Below are 27,287 nucleotides of genomic sequence, written 5' to 3' on the forward strand. Positions count from 1 at the left end.
CACAAGAAGACAAGAAAGTAAGTTTCGATGTGTTGAAGGAACCTAGAATTTTATACCCTGCTAAATTCTCATTTAAATTTAAGTATAAAATAAAGCTATTCTTTTTTTTGTTTTTGTTTTTGTTTTTTAACAGAATCTCACTCTGTCACCCAGGCTGGAGTGCAGTGGTGCAATCTTGGTTCACTGCAACCTCTGCCTCCTGTGTTCAAGTGATCCTCTGGCTTCAGCCTCCCGAGTAGCTGGGATTACAGGTACACGCCACCACACCTGGATAATTTTTGTATTTTTAGTAGAGATAGGGTTTCATCATGTTGGCCAGGCTGGTCTCAACTCCTGACCTCAAGTGACCTGCCCACCTCCACTTCCCAAAGTGCTGGGATTACAGGCGTACCACAGATTGTTTTAATCACCCCTTAAGTGAACCTCCTGCTCTCTGGAGCCACTGCACCTGGCCTTGAAATAAAGGTATCCTGAGACATCAGAAAGTTTACTACACAAAGACTCTCTTAACTGAATACTTGAGCAAGTAAAGAGATGAACTTTGGCAAGCCCCAAGAAATAACTAAGGCACTTTTGGCTTTTATTTTATTTATGTTTACTTTTGAGACAGGGTCTCTCGCTGTTATCCAGGCTGGAATGGTGTGGCATGATCCTAGCTCACTGTACCCTTGAACTCCTGGGCTCAAGAGATTCTCCCACCTCAGCCTCCTGAATAGCTGGGACTACAGGCATGTGCCACCTTGCACAGCTAATTAAAAAAAAAAAAAATGGGCTGGGCGCGGTGGCTCAAGCCTGTAATCCCAGCACTTTGGGAGGCCGAGACGGGCGGATCACGAGGTCAGGAGATCAAGACCATCCTGGCTAACACAGTGAAACCCCGTCTCTACTAAAAAATACAAAAAACTAGCTGGGCGAGGTGGCAGGCGCCTGTAGTCTCAGCTACTCGGGAGGCTGAGGCAGGAGAATGGCCTAAGCCCAGGAGGCGGAGCTTGCAGTGAGCTGAGATCCGGCCACTGCACTCCAGCCTGGGCAACAGAGCCAGACTCCGTCTCAAAAAAAAAAAACAAAAAACAAAAAAAAATGTAGATTTTGTGATTACAAGCATGAGCCACTACACCCCACCACTTTTGGCTTTTAGATGTGGTAGAAGGAAGACACAGAAACTGATAAGCATTAGAAATTGACAGTGACAGGCTGGGTGCAGTGACTCACGCCTGTAATCCCAGCACTTTGGGAGGCCGAGGCGGGCGGATCACCTGAGGTCAGGAGTTTGAGACCAGCCTGGCCAACATGCTGAAACCCTATCACTACTAAAAATACAAAAAGTAGCCGGGCATGGTTGTGCACCCCTGTAATACCAGCTACTCAGGAGGGTGAGGCGGGGGAATCGCTTGAACCAGGGAGGAAGAGGTTGCAGTGAGCTGAGGTCACACCACTGCACTCCAGGCTGGGCAACAAGAGTGAAACTCCATCTCAAAAAAAAAAAAAAAATTAAGATAATTACCCTTTACCCGCCTCAACACCTATGAAAGAACAGGAATAGGCAATTTACAATCTCATTTATGTAGACTTAAAACACACAAAGAATATTATATACATTTAAGGATAGCCATGCATTTACAATAAGCGGAAGGCATCCTGGAAGGACACATATTAGCCTATTAAGGGTGGGCACTGGCCGGGCGCAGTGGCTCACGCCTGTAATCCCAGCACTTTGGGAGGCTGAGAGGGGCAGATCACGAGGTCAGGAGATCGAGACCATCCTGGCTAACACGGTGAAACCCTGTCTCTACTAAAAATACAAAAAATTAGCCCGGCAAGGTGGGGGCGCCTGTAGTCCCAGCTACTCGGGAGGCTGAGGCAGGAGAATGGCGTGAACCCGGGAGGCGGAGCTTGCAGTGAGCCGAGATCTCACCACCGCACTCCAGCCTGGGCGACAGAGCGAGACTCTGTCTCAAAAAAAAAAAAAAAAAAAGAGTGGGCACCTGGGGGAGGGGAGAGCAGAGTGGGTCCGGAATGAAGAGGGGAAACAAGGGGACTTGCCTGAGCATGCGCCATGAGCCTCGGTTATTATCGCTCATGATCTGACATGTGATTAACTAAAACAGCACAGGAAGGCCAGAAGGAAAACAAGAAAGAGATACAAGAGAGAGAGTGAAGGAAGATAAGAAAAATGCAAGCTCTGGCAGGGCGCAGTGGCTCACACCTGTAGTCCCAGCACTTTGGGAGGCTGAGGCAGGTGCATCAGCTGAGGTCAGGAGTTCAAGACCAGCCTGGCCAACATGGTGAAACCCCAGCTCTACTAAAAATACAAAAATCAGCCTGGCGTGGTGGCATGTGCCTGTAATCCCAGCTACTTGGGGGTGTTGTGGTGGGAGGATCACTTGAGCCCAGGAGCTGGAGGCAGGAGTGAGTGGAGACCGCGCCATTGCACTCTAGCTTGAGCGACAGAGTGAGGCTCTGTCTCAAAAAAAAAAAAAAAGAAAAAGAAAAAGAAAAATGGAAGCTCTGGAGTCAGTTGTCTTGGTTCAAGTTCACCTTAGCCAAGTGACTATCCCTCTGTAAGTCTATTTACTTATCTCTAAAACAGGCATGATGTGAGCACCTCCTTCTAGGCCCGAGGAGGATTGAGATGAAATACCGTATGGAAAACATTGAGTGCAGCACATTGTTAATGTATAATAGATGTGAGCTACCGTTATTCAAAAGTGCGGTTTCCAGAGACAGGCTGACCGGGGGAGCCTGAGGATCGGCCCAAAGAAGCTAGCCTTTAACTCGGGTTCGAAGATGCCCAGAAGTACTTTGCAAACCATGGGGTCTACAGGAAGCGCTCGGGTGGCCACGGCTCTCAAGAGGAATCCACACTAGTTCCTGCCACCCTGCTTCTGCGCGTGCTGTTTTTTCCGCCTGGGATACCCTTTCTCCCTGCTCTGCCTGGCTAAGTTCTCATCATGGTCCTCTAAGACAGTTCAAGAACTCCCTGACTACGACCCCAGCCCTGCACCCAGGGCTGGGGTGGGTCCTTCTGTGGGGCTTCCTTGGGCATAGCCCAGAGCACAAAGAGACACAGCTTTTACTGGCAATATTCTTTCTGAGCAGGCTCCCATTCATCTCCGTGTTCCCAGCACGGGGATCTGTCTCTGGTGTGGAATAATGACCACAACGAAGAGGATGACAGTCAATTCTCACACAACACTTAGGACCTACCAGGCACCGCGGCGAGTGCTTTAGCAGACATTCACAACGATGTGAGGTAAACAGACTGCCATCTCTACCTTACAGATGTGGAGACTGAAGCACAGCAGGTAAGGAACTTGTCCAAGGCCACACAGCACATAGGAGCAGGCTGGCCCCAGAGCCACCGCCATCAATCCCCCCACCTCAGGGGGCATTTGGCAACGCCTGGAGACACTTTCGATTGTGACAACTAGGGTGACATTCCCAGATTCTAGCAGGTAGAAGCCAGCGATGCTGCTCAATCTCCTATAACACACAGAACAGCCTCCCACAATAAAGACTTACCTGGACCTCAGAGGTCACTAGTGCTGAGGCTGAGAAACATTAGGTATCGCTGCCTTTGCTGAGTGAGTCCCTGAGTAAATGCCCTGGGCTGATCTTTGTTTGGGTTCCACTGGACTTCATAAACACAGGCAGGGGCTGCTGGCAACTTACCCGCTGTGAGGCCGGACACCGGGGTTTGCTCTCCTCTCTGCTCTGCCACTATCTTCCTGTGTGGCCCTGGGCAAGTTGCTGTTCCTCTTTACCCCTCAGTTGCCACCCTCTTTCCGACCTGAAGACTGGTCTGGGTGCCCCAAGTGACAGCAGCACTGCCCTGGCTACGGAGCCTCCAGGCTAGACAGAGGCGGCACATGTGGGTGGGCAGGCTTTCAGGGCTTGCAGAGTGGGTGGCTCATCCCCTCGACAATCATCCAGGGCTGATTACGTTCAAATGCCAAGGAGGCAGAGAAGGGAAGACCACCAGCTCAGTTAGTTCTCGGGAATGAATCTCTGAGTAGAAAAGCCCAACCCGGCCAGGCGCAGCGGCTCACATCTGTAATCCCAGCACTTTGGAAGGCCGAGATGGGAGGACCGCTTGAGTCCAGGAGTTCAAGACCAGCCCTGGCAACATAATAAGACCTCATCTCTATAAAAAAATACAAAAATTAGCCAGGTGGTGTGGTGGTGCGCATATCTACTCCCAGCTACTCAGGAGGCTGAGACGGAGACGGTAGGATCGCCTGAGCCTGGAAGTGGGCCATATTTGCACCACTGCACTCCAGCGTGGGTGACAGAGTGAGACTCTGTCAAAAAAAAAAAAAACACAAAGAGAAAAGAAAGAAAGAGACAGAGAGAAAGAGAAAGAAAAGCCCAGCCTGACATAACCTCAATTAGCAATTTACTCATTCATTTATTTACTGTACAAACACTGAGTGTCCACTGTGTGCCAGCCACTAGCGTCAGTGCTAAATGAGACAAACTCCACCTTCTCCACCCTGCCCAGAGCAGGGACTCCCATCTTGGGGCTTTGGCCTCCTTCCTCCCTGAAGGCTGCAGGTCCTGACACCTCAGCTGACCTCAGGCCTCAGGCTTCCAGGAGCACAGGGCCAGACACCCACTCTTCCCTGCTGCTGCCCCCAAAACACACCCTCACGGGAGATTCCAGGGCTCCCTGGTGCCCTGGAGAGCTAAGCTTTCCCCAGTCCTCATCAGGAATCCCGATACTGTGGGGCGGCCCTGGCCTCCCAGACAACTCTGGAGTGGTGTTCCCAGTGTCCGGATGCAGCAGGCTAGGATCCTCCCTCCCGTGGCTCGGAGCCCTGAGCATGCAGTGAAGGAGGGAGATGGGCAGGCAAGGCTGTTAGCATGGCTTGGCTGCTCACCGCCTCATCTCCTGCCCCTGGCCCCCTCCCTCCCTCCCAGGCCAGCTCAAGGAGGGACCCGGGAGTCTGCCCTTTGGATTGATGAGGGGAGGAAAGCACAGGCTTTGGTAAGACAGACTGGCTTGAAATCTTGGGCTGCCACTTATTTAGCTGTGTGACCATGAGCAAGTCACTTTGCCTCTCTGAGCCTGTTTCCTCCTCTGTAAAATGGGGGTGACAGCGCCCAGCTTTCCTTTCCTAAAGTGTCTAGGGGACTTGGGGCTAAGGCTTCCCTTCCTCTGACCAGCTGCCAGTCTTATTTCCCCTGGCAGGAGGGGCTCTGTTCCCATCCTTTGTGGACTGTAACAAGAACTGGAAATGGAAAGTCTATATGATTCATAATAACATCCATGTGCGCCCCAGAAGGCGGCAGTACTGCCTTGGGGTGGGCTCTGGAAGACCAAGGCCTCCTGCGCCCTCTGCTGGCCACTCTGGGTTCTCCTCCACCCATGCACAGTAACAAGAACCTACAGGAACAGGGCTGTCAGCATCCAGGAAGCCATGAGAAGGGAAGTGGCCAGCCCAGTACATGCCAAGCACTGGTGCAGGATCCCGCCTCAGGCCGAGGCCCTGTGCCCTATCCCATCCACCCCTCGTTACCATGGACATCACCACTACCTCCCCGAAACCTCAGTGGGGCCAGCAGGGAAAGTCACTAGAGCCAGGGCCTCCTGATGTCAGGTGAGACCTTGGCCCCCGTCTGTTAGTGTCTGCCAGGACGCCTCTGCAGGGGCCACCTTTTGAAGCTGCCCCTTCTGCCCTCCACCAACAGCACCTTCCCTGCCCTTCCTCCTCCTCTGCCTTTCCCAGGCATCTTGGATGCTCGGGGCCTCTTGACTCTCCTGCTGGGGACCCAACATCCCAGGGCAGCAGGGATTCCAGGATCCACTCCTGTCTTGCCTTGAAATGCAGCCCATGGCTTTGGAGGAGTATATACCACCCTAGCAGCATGGTCTAAAGCTGCCAAGCCCTTCTTGGGCTCGAGCAAGAGTGAGGGGCTGAGCAAGAGCGAGGGGCTCAGAGGAACACGGCCTGGGCCCCAGGGGCTGCCAGGCGACCCTCAGAACAGGGACTTACGTGCTGGATCAGCGTCTCCACGATCTTGTAGCGGTCAGGCATGTGGGTCACCATGTCTGTCATGTTGTCCTCAGAGGTCCTCACCAGTGTCGGCCCGAAGACCAGGGCCAGGTTCCGGGGTTCCATCTGGGCAGCAGGGAAAGCAGGTCATGGTCAACATCCTGAACTCAGTCTTCCCTCACTCTGGGCCCCCTCTGAGGCCTCTGTCCCCAACTACATCTTCACCAGTCCCCAGCTTAGAGGGTGGACACCCCCTTATATGGGCATGGAGATGCTTGATGAGTAGAGCACAGGCCAGATTTCAGCCCCATTCATCCCCAGGCCCAGCAGCCATGAGCAGTGCTCAACCTGCACACCTCTACAGGGCACCCCTGAGTGGTCAGTGCCAGCAGTGGGAGATCTTGCAGTAGGAAACATGTTGGAGGTCCCAGGGGTTATTTTAGGCCTGGGGGAAAAGTCCGATCACTTCCAGATGCCTGTAATCCCAGCTACTTGGGAAACTGAGGCAGGAGAATCGCTTGAACCCGGGAGGCGAGGGATGCTGTGAGCGGAGATTGCGCCATGGCACACCAGCCTGAGCGGCAGAGGGAGACTTTGTCTCAAAAAAAAAAAAAAAAAAATCCTATCACTCCCCTTATTTTCCCCACTGCAGAACCAGAAGGCATAAGGGGTTTGATGAGGCAAATGCAATGCAAGGGACTTGAGCTAAGTCAGAGGATGTCAATGCATCGGATATGGGGGGCCAGGGTTCCCTGCCTCTGGAAAGCTCTCAGAAACTCAGGAGATGGCTCTCTGGGGGAAAGCACTGGCCAGCATATAGGAGCAGGGTGGGGATGGAGCAGTCATAGGAGGAGGACGTGCCTAGAGGGGCCTGAGTTATTGGACCTGCAGGAGCTCAGCGCGTGCTGAGGGCCCCCATACAGTAAGTCCTGTGCTTGCCTCCCCTAGACTCCATGCAGGACCCCTACCCACCTTGTTTTTCTCAGAGTGGTCAGCGATGGTCTTGAGATGACCCACAAGGAATTTGAGCGTTTCATAGTAGTGTCCTGGGAGATCCCGGATCTGAGTAGGAGAGAAGAGGGGCATGAGGACAGGCTATGAGGGCCTCCCCCTGTCCCCCGTCACCACCATGCCCCAAAGAGCTCCCACTACCATGCCTCAGGGAGTCTGGAATCTACCCTCTAATCCCCCGTTCTCTTGTATGGATGGGGAAACTGAGGTCCGGAGTGGAGCAGGGCTTCTCCAAGGCCACAGGGGTCGTGGGCAGCACCGGACCCCCCACCTCCTGGGACAGAGGTGCTCGGGCAGCCACCTCACCTCATGTCTGGCAGCACCTTTCTCTCCTTACCAGCTTCCGCAGCGTCCTCATCCGCTCCCGCGCGTCCTCAATGCGGTTGGCCTCGATGAAGTCGTTGTATTTGTCTAGAACACAGCGGAGACTCTTTAGAGAGGTGGTGGCAGCGCCTTCCCCTGTTCTCCAGGCCAAGGGCCCTGCTGGAAGGGCTGTGTTTTGAACTCCTCCAGTTGGGGGCTCCACAGCCTCTTGTGTATGTGAATACACCCACCACAGCTGTACCCACACAGCTGCACTCGGGTGTGCACCTGACCTGGGGAGGCCCAGGTGTGTTCATTTGGGAGGCAACACGATCTGAGCTGCATGCTGATCCCAGAAAAGGGGTCCCTGCCCCCATCTCCAGGACATGGACACCAAGGTTCAGCAGGTCAGAAGAGAAGGACACCTGGAGAGGAGGAGGGGCTTCAGACAGCCTCCACCAAGGATTCCCCCAACTCCCTTCAGAACAAGTCCACGGGGACCTTTGAAAACTGGAAGATGATAAGCCTATTCTGAAATTCATCTGGATGAGCTAATGCACAAAGACGGCCAGGAATAGTTTTTAAAGAAAGAGTAATGTGGGAGGATCTGCCCTACCAGAGACTGAAACATCCCGAACCGATGGCACAGCGGAAGCCGCTGGCATAGCAGAAAAGGCAGAGCAATGTGAAGGCTAGAAAGGGGGGAAGCGGGCCATGTGGATATTTACTGTATAAAGGCAGCACCTCCAATCGGGGGGAAGGATGGAGGCCTCAAAAGATGTCCCCGGGACAAATGGCTACCATCTGGGGGGGGGATCATTTCTAGTTCACAGTACAAAAAAGCAGTCACACAGCAGAGTCAAATGTGAAAATTATAGAAGCACTGGGGAAAAAATAAAATATTTTCATAATCCTAAGGCCATCCTAAACATGAGATGCAGAATCCACGAAGAAAAGATGAACAGCTTTGGTCACATTTTAAACGATTGTTTTCGGCCAGGTACGTGGCTCATGTCTGTAATCCCAGCACTTTGGAAGGCCAAGGCGCATCAGCTGATCACTTGAGGTCAGGGATTAAAGACCAGCCTGGCCAATGTGGCAAAACCCCATCTTTACTAAAAATACAAAAATTAGCTGGGTGTGGTGGTAGGCGCCTGTCTACTTGGGAGGCTGAGACAGGAGAATGGCTTGAACCTGGGAGGCGGAGGTTGCAGTGAGCCGAGATTGCACCACTGCACTCCAGCCTGGGTGACAGTGAGATCTCAAAAAAATAAATAAAATTAAATAAAAATAAAATTAGAAATTGTTAGGCAGGGCATGGTGGCTCACGCCTGTAATCCCAGCACTTTGGGAGGTCAAGGAGGGTGGATCACCTGAGGTCAGTTCGAGACCAGCCTGGCCAACATGGTGAAACCCCGTCTCTACTAAAAATACAAAAATTAGCTGGGCGTGATGGTGGGCACCTGTAATCCCAGCTATTTGGGAGACTGAGGCAGAATAATCGCCTGAACCCAGGAGGCAGAGGTTGCAGTGAGCTGAGATCGCACCATTGCACTCCAGCCCGGGCGACAAGAGTGAAACTCTGTCTCAAAAAGAAAAAAATAAATGTGTTTTCAGTTTCCATACTGCAAAGTGAAAAGGCAAATGGCAGGCCAAAGCAAATATTTGCAAAAACTAACAAAGGGTTAATATGTGTAATACACGAAGAGCTTGTCTCCCACAATCAACATGAGAAAAAGATAACCCAACAGAAAAATGGGCACATGGTCTGATCAAGCGATTACAGAGAAAATAAAAACAGCCAGTATAGTAATGAAAAAAGATTTAGGCCGGGCGCCGTGGCTCAAGCCTGTAATCCCAGCACTTTGGGAGGCCGAGACGGGTGGATCACGAGGTCAGGAGATCGAGACCATCCTGGCTAACACGGTGAAACCCCGTCTCTACTAAAAAAAATACAAAAAACTAGCCAGGCGAGGTGGCGGGCGCCTGGAGTCCCAGCTACTAGGGAGGCTGAGGCAGGAGAATGGCGTAAACCCGGGAGGCGGAGCTTGCAGTGAGCTGAGATCTGGCCACTGCACACCAGCCTGGGCGACAGAGCCAGACTCCGTCTCAAAAAAAAAAAAGATTTAATCTCCCTAGTAATGAGGGCAATGAAAATAAAAACAATAATGAGATACCATTTCCCTTATCTGATTAGCAAAAGTTTAAAATATTAGTAATATTCAAAGCTGTCTGGGTGAGGTGGCTACGCCTATAATCCCAGCACTTTGGGAGGCTGAGGCAGGAGGATCACTTTAGACCAGGAGCTGAAGACCAGCCTGAGCAACGTAGTGAGACCCTGCCTCTACCAAAAAAAAATTTTTTTTAATTAGCTGAGTGTGGTGGTGCAAACCTGCAGTCCCAGCTACTCAGGAGGCTGAGATGGGAGGATCACTTGACCCCAGGAGGTTGAGGCTGCGGTGAGCCATGATTGTGCCACTGCATTCCAGTCTGGGCAACAGAGCGAGATCCTGTGTCAAATAATAGTATTTGTATTTGTATTTGTATTTTATTTATTTATTTATTTTGAGATGGAGTCTTGTTCTGTCACCTAGGCTGAAGTGGAGTGGTATAATCTTGGCTCACTACAACCTCTGCCTCCTGGGTTCAAGCAATTCTCCTGTCTCAGCCTCCCTAGTAGCTGGGACTGCAGGTGCCCACCACCACACCTGGCTAATTTTTGTATTTTTAGTAGAGACAGGGTTTCAACACAGTCAGGCTGGTCTTGAACTCCTGACCTCAGGTGATCCACCCACCTCAGCCTTCCAAAGTGCTGGGATTACAGGCATAAGCCACCGTGCCTGGCCTTTAAATAACAATAATAGTCATAATATCCAATGCTAATGGGGATGTGGAGAGACAGACTCCTACACTGTTAGTGGGAGTCTAAACCAGGGCCTCTTTCTCAGAGTGCAATTGACGTTAGCTCTCGGAAAGATTCACCGGGACTTTGATCGAGCAATTCTACATCTAAGAATCTCCTTGGAGAGCACCGATCCAGGCGTGCAAGGACTTATTCAAGGAAAGCCATTGCAACAGGCTGTGTAATAGCAAACATTGGAAGACAACCTAAATATCCATCAATAGAGGAGTACTTAAAGAAATTACAGTCTATTCAAGCCATGAAATTCTATGTGACTGATTTAAAACAAGAATGAGGCAGAGCGCTCTGAACTAACACGAATGAATCTCAGAATTACAACTCGCTTTTGTTAAAAACAACTCAACCAGTGGTGTGCTGGAGCCTGCTCACACTGGCTCCTGAGAGCGACCGTGTGCCTCCCTTCCCAATTCCATGTTGGTGACATCACGTTGGTGGCTCGAAATAAACCATGGTAGGAGTATTTGCACCATGGAAGCTGGAAAACGCTAGGCATTAGGGTTTTCTTCCCCCAGAGACAGATGTTAAACATCTGCCAGTACACCCAACTCCAAACTCCACGCATGCATGTGTGTATCTCTGCCACGCATATAAGAAGAGGGCCAGGAGAGAAACACAACAGACTGTGAATAAGCAGCTCAGCAAACGGCCAAAGCTTAGCTCTGGAGCCTGACGCCTGGAGTGGAATCCTGGCTCTGCCATTTATAACCTGTGTGACCTTGGGCAAGGCATTAAACCTCTCTGAGCCTCGGTTTCCTCATCTGTAGAGGGAAGACAATAGCACCTTCCTCATGGAGTCGCTGTAGGGAGTTGTGCTTGGCACATACTAATGCTCAGAAAGCGTTAGCCACAACCTCCCGTGAAAGGGAGCAGGAGATTCACAGGGTCCTGTGCTGTTTCTTTATTCACATCTGTACAATCTATGTTTTTTTTTTTTTACACGCTTTTGTGTGTGTGTGTGTGTGTGTGTTTTTAAGCCAGTGTGGCGGCTCATGCCTGTAATCCCCATATTTTGGGAGGCTAGTGCAGGCAGGAGGATTTCTTGAGCCCAGGCCTAGCAGTTCAAGCCCAGTATGAGCAACATAGTGAGAAACACCCCCATCTCTACAAAAAAAAACTTTTAAATTAGCTGAGTGTGGTGGTGTTCACCTGTTGTCCCAGCTACTTAGGAGGCTGAGGTGGGAGGATCGCTTGAGCCCCGTAGCTTGAGGCTGCAATGAGTGGAGATTGCGCCACTGCACTCCAGCCTGGGCAACAGAGCAAGACTGTCTCCAGAAAAAGAGTAATACCAACAAACCAAATATAAAAGTAGGGGTCAGGGTGCGGCACAGACTGGTGTCCCCTCCCCACCCCCACTTCCACCTCCTACTCACCATCAGTGAAAAGAGGCTCAGGCAGCTTTCGGAAGAAGGACTTGAGCAGGCTGCTGATCACATTGAGGTCTTGCCAGCGCTGGGGGAGGGGTCAGATGTCAGGCCACAGGCAGGCCCAGCCCGATGCCCATGCCTTCATGATCATTCACTCCAGAGCCCAATCAAGCCCACCAGGCCCTCCCTGGGACCCACTTAGACCAAGTTCTCTACTCATCAGGGTGGTGGAAGCAGAACTGAGACCCCAGCAAGGTCCTGTACCCACACTTACACTTGGCCCCAGCCCCTCCTTGCTCCTGCCAGCCTGTGGGCTCCAACACCTCCCCATCCACAGAAAGTCCCAGGCACTGTGGGGACACAGTGAGTGGCAGCTGCCGCCTCCACTAGGGCACAGTTTAAGCATCTGTGACACAGCAGTCATTCATGCCGGCTCCTTCCTGTCTTGGGCCCTTTGCATGTGCTGGTTCTCTCAACCAGAACTTTCCTCCCTGCCTCCACATGACTGGCTCCTCAAACACGCCTAAAAGTCGCTCTTCAGAAAGGCCTTCTCTGATCCTCATAGCTAAAGCAGCCACCTTCACCACTGCCCTGTTACCTGCACCCCAGCCCTGACTTTGTTTCCTTCGTGGCACTTAACCCAGTTTGTCATTATTTTCTGCTTTTGTTTCCGTGTCCATGTCTGTCTCCACGCAGGACTGTAAGCTCCAGGAGGAGCCAGGATCCCGTCTGTCTCATTTCCCACTGTGCTCCTATCACCTAGCTAGGACAGTTAACCTGGTACTTACATGGCCCTAAATCAGTAGTTCTAACAGAAGGAGGCAATTTTGTCCCCAAACTCCCACTCCACCCCTAGAGGACATTTGACAATGTCTGGAGCCATTTTGATTTTCCCAACTGGGCGGTGCCGCTTGCATCTAGTAGATAGAGGCCAGGGATGATGCCAAATTTCCTCCAATGCACAGGGCAACCCCACACAACAAATAATTGTTCTTCCCAAAATGTCCACTGAGGTTGTGAAACCCTACTCCAAAATAAACGGTTGTTGAGTACAAGAACGAACGGCCGGGTCGTTGTCCCTTCTGTCCACCAGGGGGCACCATCACCCCACAATGCAACCAAGTCAGGCACAGCCGCCTCGCTGGGAATGGCTCAGAATAACTCGGGCCCAGAAAGCGACCTAATACCCCCAACAAAGAGACACAGCACAGCAGTACACACACTCATTACAATGGATCCTTAGCTTAACGCCAGACAATCCCACAAACAATACACTTCCCGCAGGCTCACCAGGGATTAGATTCGTCCCCCACTACACTTACTCCCAGCACCACCCACAACAAATGACACAATGATACCCAAGACAAAACAACACACCCAATACACCTAGCACACCCCCATCTGGCCCTGGCTTGGACCAGCTGCCTGCCGGCATGGTCCCCTCGTCCCTGGCTGAGGCCAAGCTGACCACACATCCACACACACCCACACACCCAGTGCGGCTCCTGCCCACCCGACTCCGTTACCTCCTGGCCCTTAGGTGTGGGCTCCTCTCATCTCTCAGCTGCCAAACCCAAGGCCCTGGCCAGTGCTCCTTGGCTTCTCCAGAGTGAAGTGTCTGCCCTCACCCCAGCCTCACAGGCGGCCCTCTCCTTCTGTCCCACTCAGAGCGTGGCCCCTGCTGTTCTGCTGCCCACCCTTGGTCATCCCATGCCCCAGCTGCAGCAGGACCCATGCCACTCTCTAGTTCATGCTCAGTCTAGCACCTGTTGATGTCCTCACCCCATGCAGGGGACTTTCCACACCCGAAATCCAATGGAGCCACTCCCTGAGAGGGCCCCTCCCTTCCGCCTCTCCTCACGCTGCCCTACTCCCTGGTTTCTGCCAGGGGAAGATACCACCAGCCCCAGCTCAAATATGCGGCTCTTCCTCGCCCCTCCTTCCGCCCTCTCTTGCAGCCAACTCTTAGGGTTGTTCCCAACCCCTTCCCCCAGGACCACCAAGTCCTCCTGACCCTCAGCGCTTCCAAAGATCAGTGACTTCTCCCCAGGCCCCTGCCCTCTCCATTTGTATCCATCGGGCATGAGCGGGAGCATTACTCTTTCTTGAACTTTGCTCTCACAATGCCTCCCCAGCTTAAGAACCATCAAAAGCTCCCTACTGTCCATCAGATCAAGGTCGAAGCCTTCAGTGAAGCCATCAAATGGCCTCTCTCTCCCCCCGGGGCCTCACCCTCCCCACCTCCAAGCCCAGGCGGTAGATCCACTCTCTGTCCTAACCCTCAAACCCTCCCCAGCCCTCACCGGGGTTTTGGAAAATGCCGTTGTCTCACACCCAACAGCCTTCCTGTCCACCTGCCCCCTCCTATTCCTTCCTCCAACACTCAAACTCTCGAGCCACCACCTGCTCCAGCCTGAGCACCCTCTCCTTCCTCATCACAGTGTGGTCCCTGATGAGAGATCGTCTTTTTCTCTTGTCCGCAATTTCACACACACTTGTCTCAGCTCCTCATTCTCCAAGGACAGGAAGACTCGTGCATTCCATGAGCCTTCACGTGTGTGACTCATGGGACATCGCTGCTCGCATTCATGGTTTTCCAAAATATCTTTTTTATCAGAGCCCCTTTGGGCAAATAAAATTGTACATGAAAACCCAGTACAACAGACAGGGCAAAGCAGGGTTGCTCTAGCAAGGATAGGGGGTCCTGACCTGCCCCTGGCCTCCCAAGGCCCCTCTGGGGAACCCTAGGACTGGGGAACACTATTTGAGAATTGCCGGCCCTGCTGGAAACACTTAAGTGTGATTGCCGATCCCTTCACAGGCTGGTCTCATCTCGCCTGATCAGCCACTTCTCTTTCCATGTTGCAGCCACCCAAATTGCTGGCCATTCTAGAAAACATCATATATTCCCCTTTTTCTAAGCCGGCACTTTGTAAACCATGGTCTGTAGGCAATATCCAGCCAGAGCCTGCTTTTGGATGGCCCTTGAGCTACATATAGTTTTTACATTGTTAAAGTATTAGGAAGAGGAGGAGGAGGAAGAGAAGGGGGAAAGGCAACAGAGCAAACGACAGCAGAAAATGTATACTCTCTGCCCCCTACAGAGAAAGCTGGTTGACTCCTGGCAAACTTTCTACATCTACACCACTGCGCAGGCCATTCTGCTGCCTGGAATGCCCTTACCTGGCTTTCACCGGCTTTTGTTTAACTCTACTCATCCTAAACACTCAGACAAAACTGCTGTCTGTGAGCCTCTGCCTCAGAGCTCCCCAGGCCATGACTGCATTTACTTGTTCAGCTTCAGCCTGGGGTGATGCCCATCCCTGGGCTGGCCAGCAGGGGCAGGTCCCATCTTGCCCATCTTGGTGCTCTGGACCAATGCCGGGCATGTCACAGGGCACAATACATGCAACACAATAGACCATAGAACTCTCCAAATGGAGCACCACCCACACACGATCTCGGCCCCCCTTCCACAGACCCCCAGCTTCACCCACCTCATCCTGTAGGTTGATGTCACCAGGCCCTCGGTTGAGTTGCTCCTGCAGGCTGGACACCACTGCATTGTTGCCAGGTACTCGGTAAATGCCTGTGGACTCCAGCCCTCGTGCCTCCACAATGCGACAGCATGCAGCCACGATTAAGGGGACGCGCTGGGGACACAGCGGAGGGGTGTTAGGTGGGACAGGGGCCAGAGGAGCTGGGGAGGCCAAGATGGGGACAGTGCAAGGCCCAGAGCTGCTGCCAGGAACCCTTGGGGGGAACAAAAGGCCCTTGCCGCCTCCAGTCTGGGAATGAGAAATGACACCAAAGCCTCACCGTGGTCTGAGAAGGAGCCAGGCTCAGCCTCAGCCCTGCTGCTCCCTCCCTAGGAGGCCTGGGGCAGGCGGGGGCCTTCCTGTCTTTGGGCTGTTTTCCCAGCTGTGTTTGTACAATGAGGTGGAGAGCTGGTTCCATGTCCCTTGCTGCTGTGACCCTCTGTGCCTCGGTCTCCCCCTGCCAGGCCTGCTCTGGTGTATAGCAGAGACCCACCTGGTTCTCCGTGGCTGGCTGGCACTCCTCCAGCCTGACCCCAAACGCCCTTGGGGCAGCCTTCTTATTTTTTTTTATGATGTTGATGCCCCAGGGGGCTTTGGGGGCTGCAGCACTGTCATCTGAAGTGGGGGAGACAGAGACAACCAGAGTGAGCCAGGGTGCCCAGGAGGGTCACACACATTCACTGCCACACTCACACATTTGGACGTATGGGGACTCCATCAGAGAAGCAACCAGCTGTCCAGGGCTAATGGGACACTGTATGGCAAGAGAGAAGGCCTGAAACAGAGGATGCTTACCCCAAAGGAGAGGCCCAGAGCAAGGCAAGGACTTCCGTGTGGCCTCATGGGCCAAAACTACAAGGCGGAAGCCATAGAACTTTATTTCTTTTTTTTTTTTTTTTTTTTTTTTTTGAGGCGGAGTCTCGCTCTGTCGCCCGGACTGGAGTGCAGTGGCCGGATCTCAGCTCACTGCAAGCTCCGCCTCCCGGGTTTGCGCCATTCTCCCGCCTCAGCCTCCCGAGTAGCTGGGACTACAGGCGCCCGCCACCTCACCCGGCTAGTTTTTTTTTTTGTATTTTTAGTAGAGACGGGGTTTCACTGTGTTAGCCAGGATGGTCTCGATCTCCTGACCTCGTGATCCGCCCGTCTCGGCCTCCCAAAGTGCTGGGATTACAGGCTTGAGCCACCGCGCCCGGCCTTTTTTTTTTTTTTTGAGACGGAGTCTCGCTCTGTCACCCAGGCTGGAATACAGTGGCCAGATCTCAGCTCACTGCAAGCTCCGCCTCCCGGGTTCACGCCATTCTCCTGCCTCAGCCTCCCGAGTAGCTGAGACTACAGGCGCCTGCCACCTCGCCCGGCTAGTTTTTTGTATTTTTAGTAGAGACAGGGTTTCACCGTGTTAGCCAGGATGGTCTTGATCTCCTGACCTCGTGATCCGCCCATCTCGGCCTCCCAAAGTGCTGGGATTACAGGCTTGAGCCACCGCGCCCGGCCAGAACTTTATTTCTTTAGAGACAGGGTGTAGTGCAGTGGTATGATCACAGCTCAATGCAGGCTCAAATTCCTGGGCTCAAGCAATCTTCCCTCCTCAGCCTCCTGAGTGGCTGGGACTATAAGCTCATACCACCATACCTGGCTAATTAAAAAAAATTTTTTTTTGCCGGGCACAGTGGCTTATGCTTGTAATCCCAGCACTTTGGGAGGCTGAGGCAGGCGGATCACATGAGGCCAGGAGTTCAAGACCAGCCTGGCCAACATGGCAAAACCCTGTTTCTACTAAAAATACAAAAATTAGCCAGGCATGGTGGTACATGCCTGCAATCCCAGCTACTAGGGGAGCTGAGGCACAAGAATTGCTTGAACCCAAGAGGTGGAGGTTGCCATGAGCTGAGATCATACCACTGCACTCCAGCCTGAGTGACAGAAAGACACTCTATCTCTAAATAAATAAATAAAATAAAAATAAAATATTTTGTAGGGATAGGGTCTTGCTATGTTGCCCAGGCTGGTCTCAAACTCCTGGCCTCAAGCAATCCTCCAGCCTCAGCCTCCCAAAATGCTGGGATTATAGGTGTCAGCCACCATACCTGCTGGCCCAAGGGAACAACTTTCTTCTTCTTTTTTTTTTTTTTTTGAGACAGGGTCTCACTCTGTCACCCAGGCTGGAGTGTAGTAGTGTGATCTCGGCTCACTGCAACCTCCACCTCCCAGGCTCAAGTGTTTCTCATGTCTCGGCCTCCCAAGTAGCTGGGATTACAAGTGCCCACCACCACGCTCGGGTATTTTTTTTTGTATTTTTAGTAGAGTTGGGGTTTTGCCATGTTGGCCAGGCTGGTCTTAAACTCCTGACCTCAGGTGATCCACCTGCCTTGGCCTCCCAAAGTGCTGGGATTACAGGTGTGAGCCACCTTACCCAGCCAGGTAAGAACTTTCTAACAGTCAAAGGTGAGTGAATATGGGAAAGGTTGCTCTTGGAAAGGGTAGGCCTCTTATCCCTGCAGAGACACCAGCAGAGATTAGAGGACCACCCAGCAGGGATGTCAGGGAGGGGAATCAGGCTCCAGGCCCTTCCACCCCGAGACCCTGAGAGCCCCCAGACCCTCACAGGCATGCACACACAGACAGACATACCGGGTAACCCTGGCACACACTCAGGCACACACAAGTAGACACAGCCCAACACACACACACATGCCCTCCCCTCCCCATGCTCCCTGCCCCCACACACCACCCTGTCTCAGTGACCACCTTCCTACCCTTGCTCCCTGCGGGCAGGTCCTGAGTCCTGAGGCCACGTGCCGCACTCTGCTTGAGGAACTCAGACTTGAGGCCCCCCAGGCCACGAGAGCCTTTTGGGGAGGAATCAGCTTTGGGCCCAGAGCTATGGCTGTGCAGGAGAAAGGGGGAGAGGAGAGGTCTTCATTTGGGGCGGCCAAGCAGGCCACCCACCCTGGCCTCCCACCCCTCAGGACCTCCATTCCACCCTGAGGCAATGCCTCCATGTCTAACTGCAACGTGGAGACCCTGGACACCCCTTCCCCCAGTAGAGGGCGGCCCTAGAGGTGGGCCAGGAAGACATCCTTTGCCTTCAACCACCCACTACCCCCACGGAGGGGACTGCTCCACGAGGGCTGGGCCTCACCTCACTTTGCGATAATCATTAAGCTTCTTGCTGATCAGAGCTTGGTTGGCACAGCCGGGGTCCTGAAGCAGGAGAGGAGAGAGTGGACCGTGTCAGTGCCCACAGCCAGCCCACCCCAGGGCTCATCCCTGGCCCTGCTTCCCCTCTCGTCCACCTGCCAGGTGGACAGCCCAGACTCTGGAGTGAGAAAGACCAGGCCCGGACTCCCCAGCACCCTCTCACCAGCTGAGGCCTTGGGGAAGCCTCTTAGCCTCTCTGAGCCTCAGTCTCCTTGGTAATAAACATGGGGGGCTAACAGGGAAGGCTCGGGGCCGGGTGCAGAATCATGCAGCACTTGCCACCATCCTGGCAGACGCTGAGCAGGCATGGAGGAGGTCCCCCAGGAGGGGCTGCTACTGCCAGTGATGGTGACTTGGGACCACCCTGACCACGCCTTGTTGGGGACAGTCAAGCCAGGCCCCCAGAGGAAGAGGCCCAAATTCCAGGTGCCTTCCTCCCTGCAGTGGGGAAAGCTGTTCTGGGGGGAGCAGAACCTGGTCAGTGAGAGGATGTGTCCTCAGCAAGAGGCCATGCACTACCGCCCCCTCCCACGGCCAGAGCAGGCCCAGGCCCACTGCCCTCTTGGCAGAGATCCCAGGCCCGGGACAGCCACATGACTTTGTGTGGGTGTCTCAAGGCACTTCTGTGCCGGTTCCTGGCCAAATAAGTAAACAGGGAGGAATCCCTACTCAGGCCCCTGGAGTGCAGCTATGGCTGACCGCAAGGGGTGCCATTAAAAAAAATTCTTCGGCTGGCGCAGTGGCTCACACCTGTAATCCCAGCACTTTGGGAGGCTGAGGCAGGAGGAACATGAGGTCAGGAGATCAAGACCATCTTGACTAACACAGTGAAACCCCATCTCTATTAAAAAAAATTAGCTGGGCATGGTGACATGCGCCTGTAGTCCCAGCTACTTGGGAGGCTGAGGCAGGAGAATCACTTGAACCTGGGAGGCAGAGGTTGCAGTGAGCCGAGATCGCACCATTGCACTCCAGCCTAGGCGACAGAGCGAGACTCTGTCTCGGAAAAAAAAAAAAAAAAAAAAAAAAAACTCCCAAAATCCCTGCCGAGGCCATTGGCTCCACCCCTGCCCACCTGTGGCCAAAGGCCAAGTCTCTCGGCCTCCTCACAAGGTCAATGTGCTCATTCCCCTGCAGATAGGCCAGCAGATAGGCCAGCCCAGTGCAGTTCTGGTGCGGGGATACTCATGCCCTAACACACTCCATAGGAGGCCCCTGCCTTCCTCACCTCCTGAGAAAAGCTGAGACTGGCCTGGAGCTGACCACTCCACGCCAGAGCCTGCTCAAGGCGATCCTAACACAGTCATAATAATCCCTGTCATCATTAGGGTCAGGATGGTGACTGCCAGTCCCCGCACCCAAGGACACCAGGTCCTCCGTGAGCCCTGCCCATGCACCCTCCTCACCCCGAAACCTAGGGGGACACAATTGCGAGGTGCACTCCTGTCAGCCCCCCGTTCTAGCAGAGGGAAGTGAGGCTCAGAGCGGGCATCCCAGTTCCACAGCTGGTGAGAGGACACCCCGCCCGCCCTCTGTGGCTGCCGGGATGGCCGGGCCCTCACCTCGCCCTCGGCCCTGCTGTTCTCCCGGATCGCTCTGATCCAGCCCAGCATGTCATCCCGGTCCTCAGCCTGAAAGAGATATTCACAGAAGTCAGCGGTGGTCAGCCGGAACACGTGCCTCCTCTTGGTCTCGCTGTAGGAGATGTCCACGAGGCAGGAGCCGATGCAGACGGGCGCCGCCTCGTCCTCACCTGCGCCGGCCGCCGCAGCCCCCGCCGCCGCCGGCCCGGGCTCCCGCCGCTCCTTGCTCAGCGAGAGCGAGCGCGCCCGCAGCGCGGCGTACACCCGCTTCCACTGGCGCAGGCCGCTGCCCGCTTTCTGCAGGGAGACACGGGGTTGGGGGAGACAGGAGTGGTGAGAGGCCAGTCCTGCCCACCGCTCTCAGAGTAGCAGACAGAGGACAGCCGGGGGATGGATCCCACGCTGCCTACCAGGAGCCCCCTACTCCACCCGGCTGGACCTGGGCAGCCTCCTGCCCACAGCCCACCAATGCTTTCTCAGCCCCTCACCTGCCTGAACATCCCTAACCATCACCCTCAAGCTCCCCAGCAGACCCCAACCCTTTCCCCCTCTAAACACCAGCATCAACACTCGCCAGGTGGTGGCAATGCTCAGACACCCAGCATGGCGCTCCATACATAAAATCCTCAGGAAGCCATTCCCAGCCCATGCCCTCCCCATGCTGCTCCCCACCCCAGCAAAGGTGCTCAGAAGCTGTCTGCATTCTCAGAGGGTTGTTCTCCCCACTTTTCTGCCGCCCACCCAAGAGTTCACTTGCCCAGAAGCTCCTCTCAGGGACATCCTGAACCACCAAGTGGCCAAAGCCAGTGGCTGCTTCTCCCCTCCTTGTCTTAACCCTTCAGCAGCATCTGACACAGCCAGCCCCTCCATCCCTCTCCAGACCCTGTCTCGGCACCTGAGACCCCACGTTCCCAGCTTTCTTCCTAATCCCACTGGCTCCTTCCTAGTCTTCTCTACTTCCCCTCCCCCACTCTTACACCTGTAGTTAAACGCCAGGAGACTTGTCCCCAGGGGACATTTGTGTGGAGGGAGCTGGAGGGTGTGCTATGGCATCTGAGGGATGCTGCTAAACATTGCACAATGCACAGGACAGCCTCCCCCAACAAGGAATTATCTGGCCCAAAATGTCAGCAGAGCTGAGGGTACCAGACCCCGCCCTAAAGAAGGCAGAGCTCCAGAACTTTGTCCTGACTCTCCTCTCCTCTCCCTGCACACCTCCCTCAAGGATGTCATCTGTGCCGTGCCTTTAAATCAGGTCCATCTGCTGATGGCCACTCCCAAGCCCAGCGTCTCCCCCAGCCACAGCCTGGGACCCCCACCCTGCTCAGTGTCTTCATTTGCGGGTCCCATGGGCACTTTGCACAATACTTGCCAGGCCATGTGATTTCTTACCATCAAACCTCTTCTCCACCCTCTACCCCCATCTTTTCCAGCCCAGTCAATCCACCCAGTTGCCCAGAAACCTGGGAGCTACCCTTGACTCCTCCCTTTTCCTCGCCCTTGACATCCCATCCATCAGGAAGTCACAACTATTCTGCCCGTCTGTCTTTCCTGCCACCACCCGGTCCACACCATCAACGCCTCTTGCCTGGAGAACACACAGACCTTCCCGGTCTCCACTCTTGCTCCTGCAATAATTCTTCAGCAGCAGCTGCAGCGATCATGTTAGAATGAAAAGGAGATCGCATCTCTCCCCTGCTCAGGATCCTCTCAAGAGATCCCATTGCCCTCAGAATCAAATCTAAGGTCTCCTGTGGTCTGTCCCTGCCTCTCCTCAAATTCATCTTCACACCTTTCTAACTATGTCAAGCCAGGGGGCCCTTGCAGGTGAGCGAGCCAAGCCTTTCCTTTCTCAGGGCCTCTCCGCTTGCTGTTCCTTCTGCCTAAGACCCCCTCCCTCACTTCTATATGTGGCTGCTTCCTTCTTCCCCTTCAGATCTGAGCTCCAGCATCACCAACATCACCTCCTCAGCGAGGCCTTCTCTGACCATATTTTTCCCTCAATGCAGCTCCCACTTCTGATCAGCTTGATCCTCTCCAAGAGCTTACTGCAGCCTCAGACTATCCTGGGGACAGGGAGCTTGTCCGTCCTTTCATTTCCATATCCCAGGGCCTACAGCTGCATGCAAGGGCTCATCAATATTTGCTGAATAAATGAATTAATGATCCTTGGAGCACCCTGAGGGCAGGAGATCCAACTCCCATCAGATCCAGAGCTCGTCTCCACTGGCTGGTGGCTCCACATCCAGCACAGGCCTTGGCCCTCTGAACAAACCAGGCAAGAAGACCCCGTGGCTGGCAGATGGGCATAGCCCACATCTGGCCTCCCATCATGTGGATCCTGAGCTGTGAGCCCTGCTCATCACAGAACTGCTGGACGGGGACAGGGACATTCAGAGTAGGAGATAGCAGAGCCCTCCAGGGAGAAAGTTAATGTGACAGTGAGGTGGTGACAAGGGCACATCTTTGAGGCTAAACCAGCGGGATGACCTGGGACAAGGCAACCGCACTCCCAGGCCTCAGTGTCTCCAGTTGGTAAATGAGTGAGGTAGTTGGTCACCAAGGCTGCATGCAGCTCCCACGCTGGGGCTGAGGCTGCGGGGACAAGTCACTGTCCCTTTCCCTCCTCTGTCTGACAGTCCATGTCTCTGAAAGAGGCTGGGGCTGGGAGGGAGCACGGAGAGGGTGCCCACGGCCTGGGTGGACCAAGGGCCCGAGACTGACTTCAAGACTCTCCTCTAATGTCCAAGCCACAGCACCAAGGGAGCGAGCGACATCGGGTTTTGGCCAGCAAGGGAGTGGAGACATGGTCCTCCAGAACTGGCCAGTGAGCAGTAAGGGGCCGGCTCCTGTCCCTGAACTGGGCTCAGGGCCCCCAGGAGCTGCGGGTCAGGCTCCCCTGCAGGGGGAGCCAGCCAAGCTCGCAAGGACCCTTCCTGTGGCTCACATGTTAGACTGGAAGGGCTGGCCCGCATGTGGCTCTCCTCGCACAGTGCGCATGGCTGGTCCCTCCCTGCCTCATGGTTCCCACACCACGTGTTGCTGCCAACTTGCTGGCTCTTTTTGGTCTCTGTCAGCCTCCCCTGCCCCACCTCCCCTCAACTTCTCTCAAGGCTCAGCCGGGTCTCTTGCCTTTTTCCTTCAAGCTCATGCACAGAAGCACAGGTAACTGGTCGGTGCTGACAGACAAAGGGCAGGCCTCCCTCTAGTGCCACGCCCTCAGAGCCTTTGTCTCCAGGACACCTCCACTGGGGTCTGTCCCAGGGCCCTCAGACTCACACAGCCCCAGTGGAGCCCCTTGGCTTCATCTCCCCAAATCTGCTCCTCCAGTGTGCCATTGCCCAGGGAGGGTCCCACCACCCACCACCCTCCCTTAAGCCCAAGCCAGGAATCCAGGAACATTATTGCCTCCTCCTCCTTTCGTACCTCCCAGCAGCTGGCAAGACCTGGCCTTCCTTCCCCTGGAATCTCTCTCTAAAGTGTCTGCTCCACCTGGCCCCACACCACCGCCTTGGTCGGGGCCCCCAGCCTCACTCACCTGGACAACGGCAATGGGATTGGCTCCTCCTGTCACAGACACAACCTGTCTCCAGGCATCGCCAGCCCACATTTAAAACCCTAGACAGAGCCGGGCGCGGTGGCTCACGCCTGTAATCCCAGCACTTTGGGAGGCCGAGGCAGGCAGATCACTTGAGGTCAGGAGTTCGAGACCAGCCTGGCCAACATAGTGAAACCCAGTCTCTACTAAACTACAAAAATTAGCCAGGCGTGGTAGCAGGCACCTGTAGTCCTAGCTACTCAGGAGGCTGAGGCTCGAGAATTGCTTGAACCCCGGGGGACGGAGGTTGCAGTGAGCCGAGATCGTACTACTGCCTTCCAGCCTGGGTGACACAGTGAAACTCCGTCTCAAAAATAGATAAAATAAAATAAAATAGGCCAGGCATGGTGGCTCAAGCCTGTAATCCCAGCACTTTGGGAGGCCAAGACGGGCGGATCACGAGGTCAGGAGATCGAGACCATCCTGGCTAACACGGTGAAACCCTGTCTCTACTAAAAAAATACAAAAAACTAGCCGGGCGTGGTAGCGGGCGCCTGTAGTCCCAGCTATTCGGGAGGCTGAGGCAGGAGAATGGCGTAAACCTGGGAGGCAGAGCTTGCAGTGAGCTGAGATCCGGCCACTGCACTCCAGCCTGGGCGACAGAGTGAGACTCTGTCTCAAAAAAATAAATAAATAAAATAAAACAAAACAAAACAAAACAAAACAATAAAACCCTGGACAGGCTCTTCCTGGGTACCAAGGCCCCACACTCTGAGCAGGTGCCCAGTTCCCCAGCTCGTCTTCCACCTCTCACCCTGGCTCCCAGCATACCTCTCCCCACCTCTCCCCGAGACCTTCTAAGGAGACATCTTCCCTGTCAGGCCCCTCCATTGTCTCCCAGTTTTGTGGCTTCTCAACCCTTTCGTGTCTCAGTCTCTGGACACCTCCCTATCCAGGCCCACCCGCCCCGCACCCCAGTGTCATAGCAGTCTGTGCACTTGGAACCATCATGCCACATGCATTCTCTCTGCTCGACAGGAGCGATGGGAGCCCCAGGAGGGCAGGGCTGCCCTGGCTCCCTCACCACTAACTCCCCAGAACCTCCACAGAGGCTCCCAAGCAGGGAGGCCTTAGTCATTCTCCACAGAGGAGCGCCAGTCCTGCCTGGACTTCACCCTCACTTAATCCACAGCAGCCCTTGGGGTAGGATAATATTGTTCCCGTCGTACAGATCAGAAAGTGAGGCTCAGGGAAGGTGAGTGGGGTGCCCAAAGCCATGTGCTTGATATATGGCCGGACAGGAACTCAAAGTCTGTCTGTTTCAAAGCTTATGTTCTTTCCAGGGACCCCCAAGACCTCAGAAGGCAGGGTAGAAAATTCAAATAGCAGTAAGTGGGCCAGGTATGGTAGCTCATACCTGTAATCCCAGCACCTTGGGAGGCCAAGACAGACAGATCATTTGAGGTCAGGAGTTCGAGACCAGCCTGACCAACATGGTGAAACTCCTTCTCTACTAAAAAAATACAAAAAAAAAAAAAAAAAAAAAAGCCGGGTTTGGTGGTGAGTGCCTGAAGCTGGAGGTTGAAGCTGGAGAATTGCTTGAACCCGGGAGGTGGAGGTTGCTGTGAGCCGAGATCGTGCCACTGCACTCCAGCCTGGGCAACACAGTGAGACTTCATCTCAAAAAAGGAAAACAAATAGCAGTAAGCAGAAGTACAGCAGCTCCAAGTGCCAGGCACTGGGTAAACCCCTTACTTAGATCATCTCATTTAATCCTTAGCAATAGGCTTATGAGCTAGGGATTACTGTTAGCTCCATTTACAGACGAGGACACTGAGTCATGGCCAGATGAGTCACCAAGGCTCTCAGAGCAATGGGTGATGCAGTCAAGAGTCAAACCCAGGTTCATCCTAATCGCCGGGAGGGAAGGCAGTGGTCCCTCCTCCCACTTCTCCAGCCCACAGCGCAGCCTGGGCCAGGGTTTGCACCCCCTGGTTCCAGGGGCCCTGCCCTTCTCCTCTCAGGGTCCTGCTGGTTCCCTCCCAGGCCCTCCCTATCTACTCCCCAAAGCCCCCTTCACCTCTCACCTGGATCTCCATGGTGGCTCCTAACTGGTCTTCTTGCCTCCAGCGTGGCCCCTCCCTAACTCACTCCCAGAGAGCCAAATGGACATTTTAAAGCTGTAACTCCCTTGGCAAGAGCTCCCAAGAGCTTTTGGTCGTCCTTAGGATGAACACTAAGCCCTTTCCTGGCCTGCCTGCCTTCTTCTTGGACCTTAGCTCTCCTACGGAAATCATCCCAGCCTTGCTCCTTGTTTTCCATGAGCCCCAGTGGCCATCTTCAGGATGGCCTGTCAAGCCAGGGCCACTATGGGATGATTTCGCCAGAATTCCAAGTACAACTTTATCAGATCCATCCCACAGCAAAATCCACCTCTTTTGTTAACTTCTTTTACATAAGTTCTTCAAATCCCCCTGCCAGGAAGTTCTTCCTAGCATCTAACCTCCATCCTTCATGGCGCAACCTACACTGGTTCTTTCTGGATCCAGAGGCTGTCAGGGCAGGCCTAGGAGAAGCTGGAGGGTTCAGCTTCCACCTCATTCCTCCACCCATCTTACCTTCCCCTTTTTGGTGAGAATCTGCTTATAATACAACCAGCCTTCTCTCCTGATATCACTGAAGGTTGCATCTGAGAGGTCAGAGGTTGAGTGTCGCTTAGAAGGAGCATCAGCATCTTCAGAGGTGCCCCAGCTATCCAAGGACTGCAGGGAGACAACAAAGGACAATTTAGGGTGGCTCCCACAATGCCAGCATCTCAGGAACCCCATGGACCACTTGCAGCCGCACAGGCCTGGTATATGTCTGTGCTACAACCCGATGTGCTGTGTGACCTCACGGGCATTGCTTGTCCTCTCTGGACCACTTGTGTTGAGGTCATGAGACATACATAAAGGAGAAGCCAGAAAGGAGGAAAGGCTATGACCTACCAGCAGACCACATGCCTCACCACGCTAGAGGAGCCAATCCGGAGCCTCCTGTAACTTTATAGACTTAGAAGAATTAAGGAAATGGAGGAAGTGATCGTGTCAATGAGGAGTTAAATAAACAGGGGAAGTGGGAACATCAACAAAGGCTGAGTGAGTGGAGCAGGTAGTCATGTCCACAAGGAGTTAAACAGAGGAAGTGACAGTGTCAACAGGACTCCAGCCGCAGAGGGTGCAAGTCAAGCGAGAGTTAAGTAAGCAGAAGAAGTGATAAGAAATAAACTAGGTACCAACATCACCGGGGTGTTCAACCAACCAATGAGACAGAGGGCTTGACATCAAGATGGCTTTTCCAGTCCATCTATAATCAAAAACAGCCGGGGAAAGGTGCGGCGGGCACAGTGGCTTATGCCTGTAATCCCAGCACTTTGGGAGGCTAAGGTGGGCGGATCACTTGAGGTCAGGAGTTCAAGACCAGCCTGGCCAACATGGTAAAACCCGTCTCTACTAAAAACACAAAAATTAGCCAGGTGTGGTGGAGCATGCCTGTAATCCCAGCCACTTGGGAGGCTGAGGCACAAGAATCGGTTGAACCCAGAAGGCAGATGTTGCAGTGAGCTGAGATAGTGCCACTGCACTCTAGCCTGGGCAATAGAGTGAGATTCCATCTCAAAAAAAAAAAAAAAAAAAAAAAAAAACACGCATAAAAAATATATATATGATTTTAAAAACAACAATACGTCCAGGTGTGATGGCTTATACCTGTACTCCCAGCATTTTGGGAGGCCAAAGCAAGATCACTTGAGGCCGGGTGCAGTGGCTCACACCTGTAATCCCAGCATTCTAGG

At 53.7% G+C, this 27,287-nt stretch overlaps 1 protein-coding gene across 6 annotated transcripts in view; it reads right to left on the reverse strand.

Annotated features, from left to right (window-relative positions):
• The window catches only part of ARHGAP23 (Rho GTPase activating protein 23), an 86,294-nt gene that overhangs the window by 15,279 nt on the left and 43,728 nt on the right, over window positions 1–27,287 (reverse strand). For 5 of the 6 annotated variants that reach the window (XM_010379347.2, XM_030923908.1, XM_030923909.1 and 2 more), the window contains 10 exons: window positions 26,074–26,217; window positions 19,897–20,214; window positions 18,276–18,337; window positions 17,890–18,020; window positions 15,630–15,751; window positions 15,095–15,250; window positions 11,604–11,682; window positions 7,345–7,418; window positions 6,969–7,058; window positions 5,997–6,122 (listed from right to left, as the gene is read on the reverse strand). In XM_010379347.2, coding sequence (XP_010377649.2) covers window positions 5,997–6,122; window positions 6,969–7,058; window positions 7,345–7,418; window positions 11,604–11,682; window positions 15,095–15,250; window positions 15,630–15,751; window positions 17,890–18,020; window positions 18,276–18,337; window positions 19,897–20,214; window positions 26,074–26,217 — 1,302 coding nt within the window. The remainder of the gene's footprint in view (window positions 1–5,996; window positions 6,123–6,968; window positions 7,059–7,344; window positions 7,419–11,603; window positions 11,683–15,094; window positions 15,251–15,629; window positions 15,752–17,889; window positions 18,021–18,275; window positions 18,338–19,896; window positions 20,215–26,073; window positions 26,218–27,287) is intronic. The other variant, XM_010379348.2, reaches the window with a different exon arrangement.

This window comes from Rhinopithecus roxellana, chromosome 19 (assembly GCF_007565055.1).
Source record: "Rhinopithecus roxellana isolate Shanxi Qingling chromosome 19, ASM756505v1, whole genome shotgun sequence".
Classification (NCBI taxonomy): Eukaryota; Metazoa; Chordata; class Mammalia; order Primates; family Cercopithecidae; genus Rhinopithecus; species Rhinopithecus roxellana.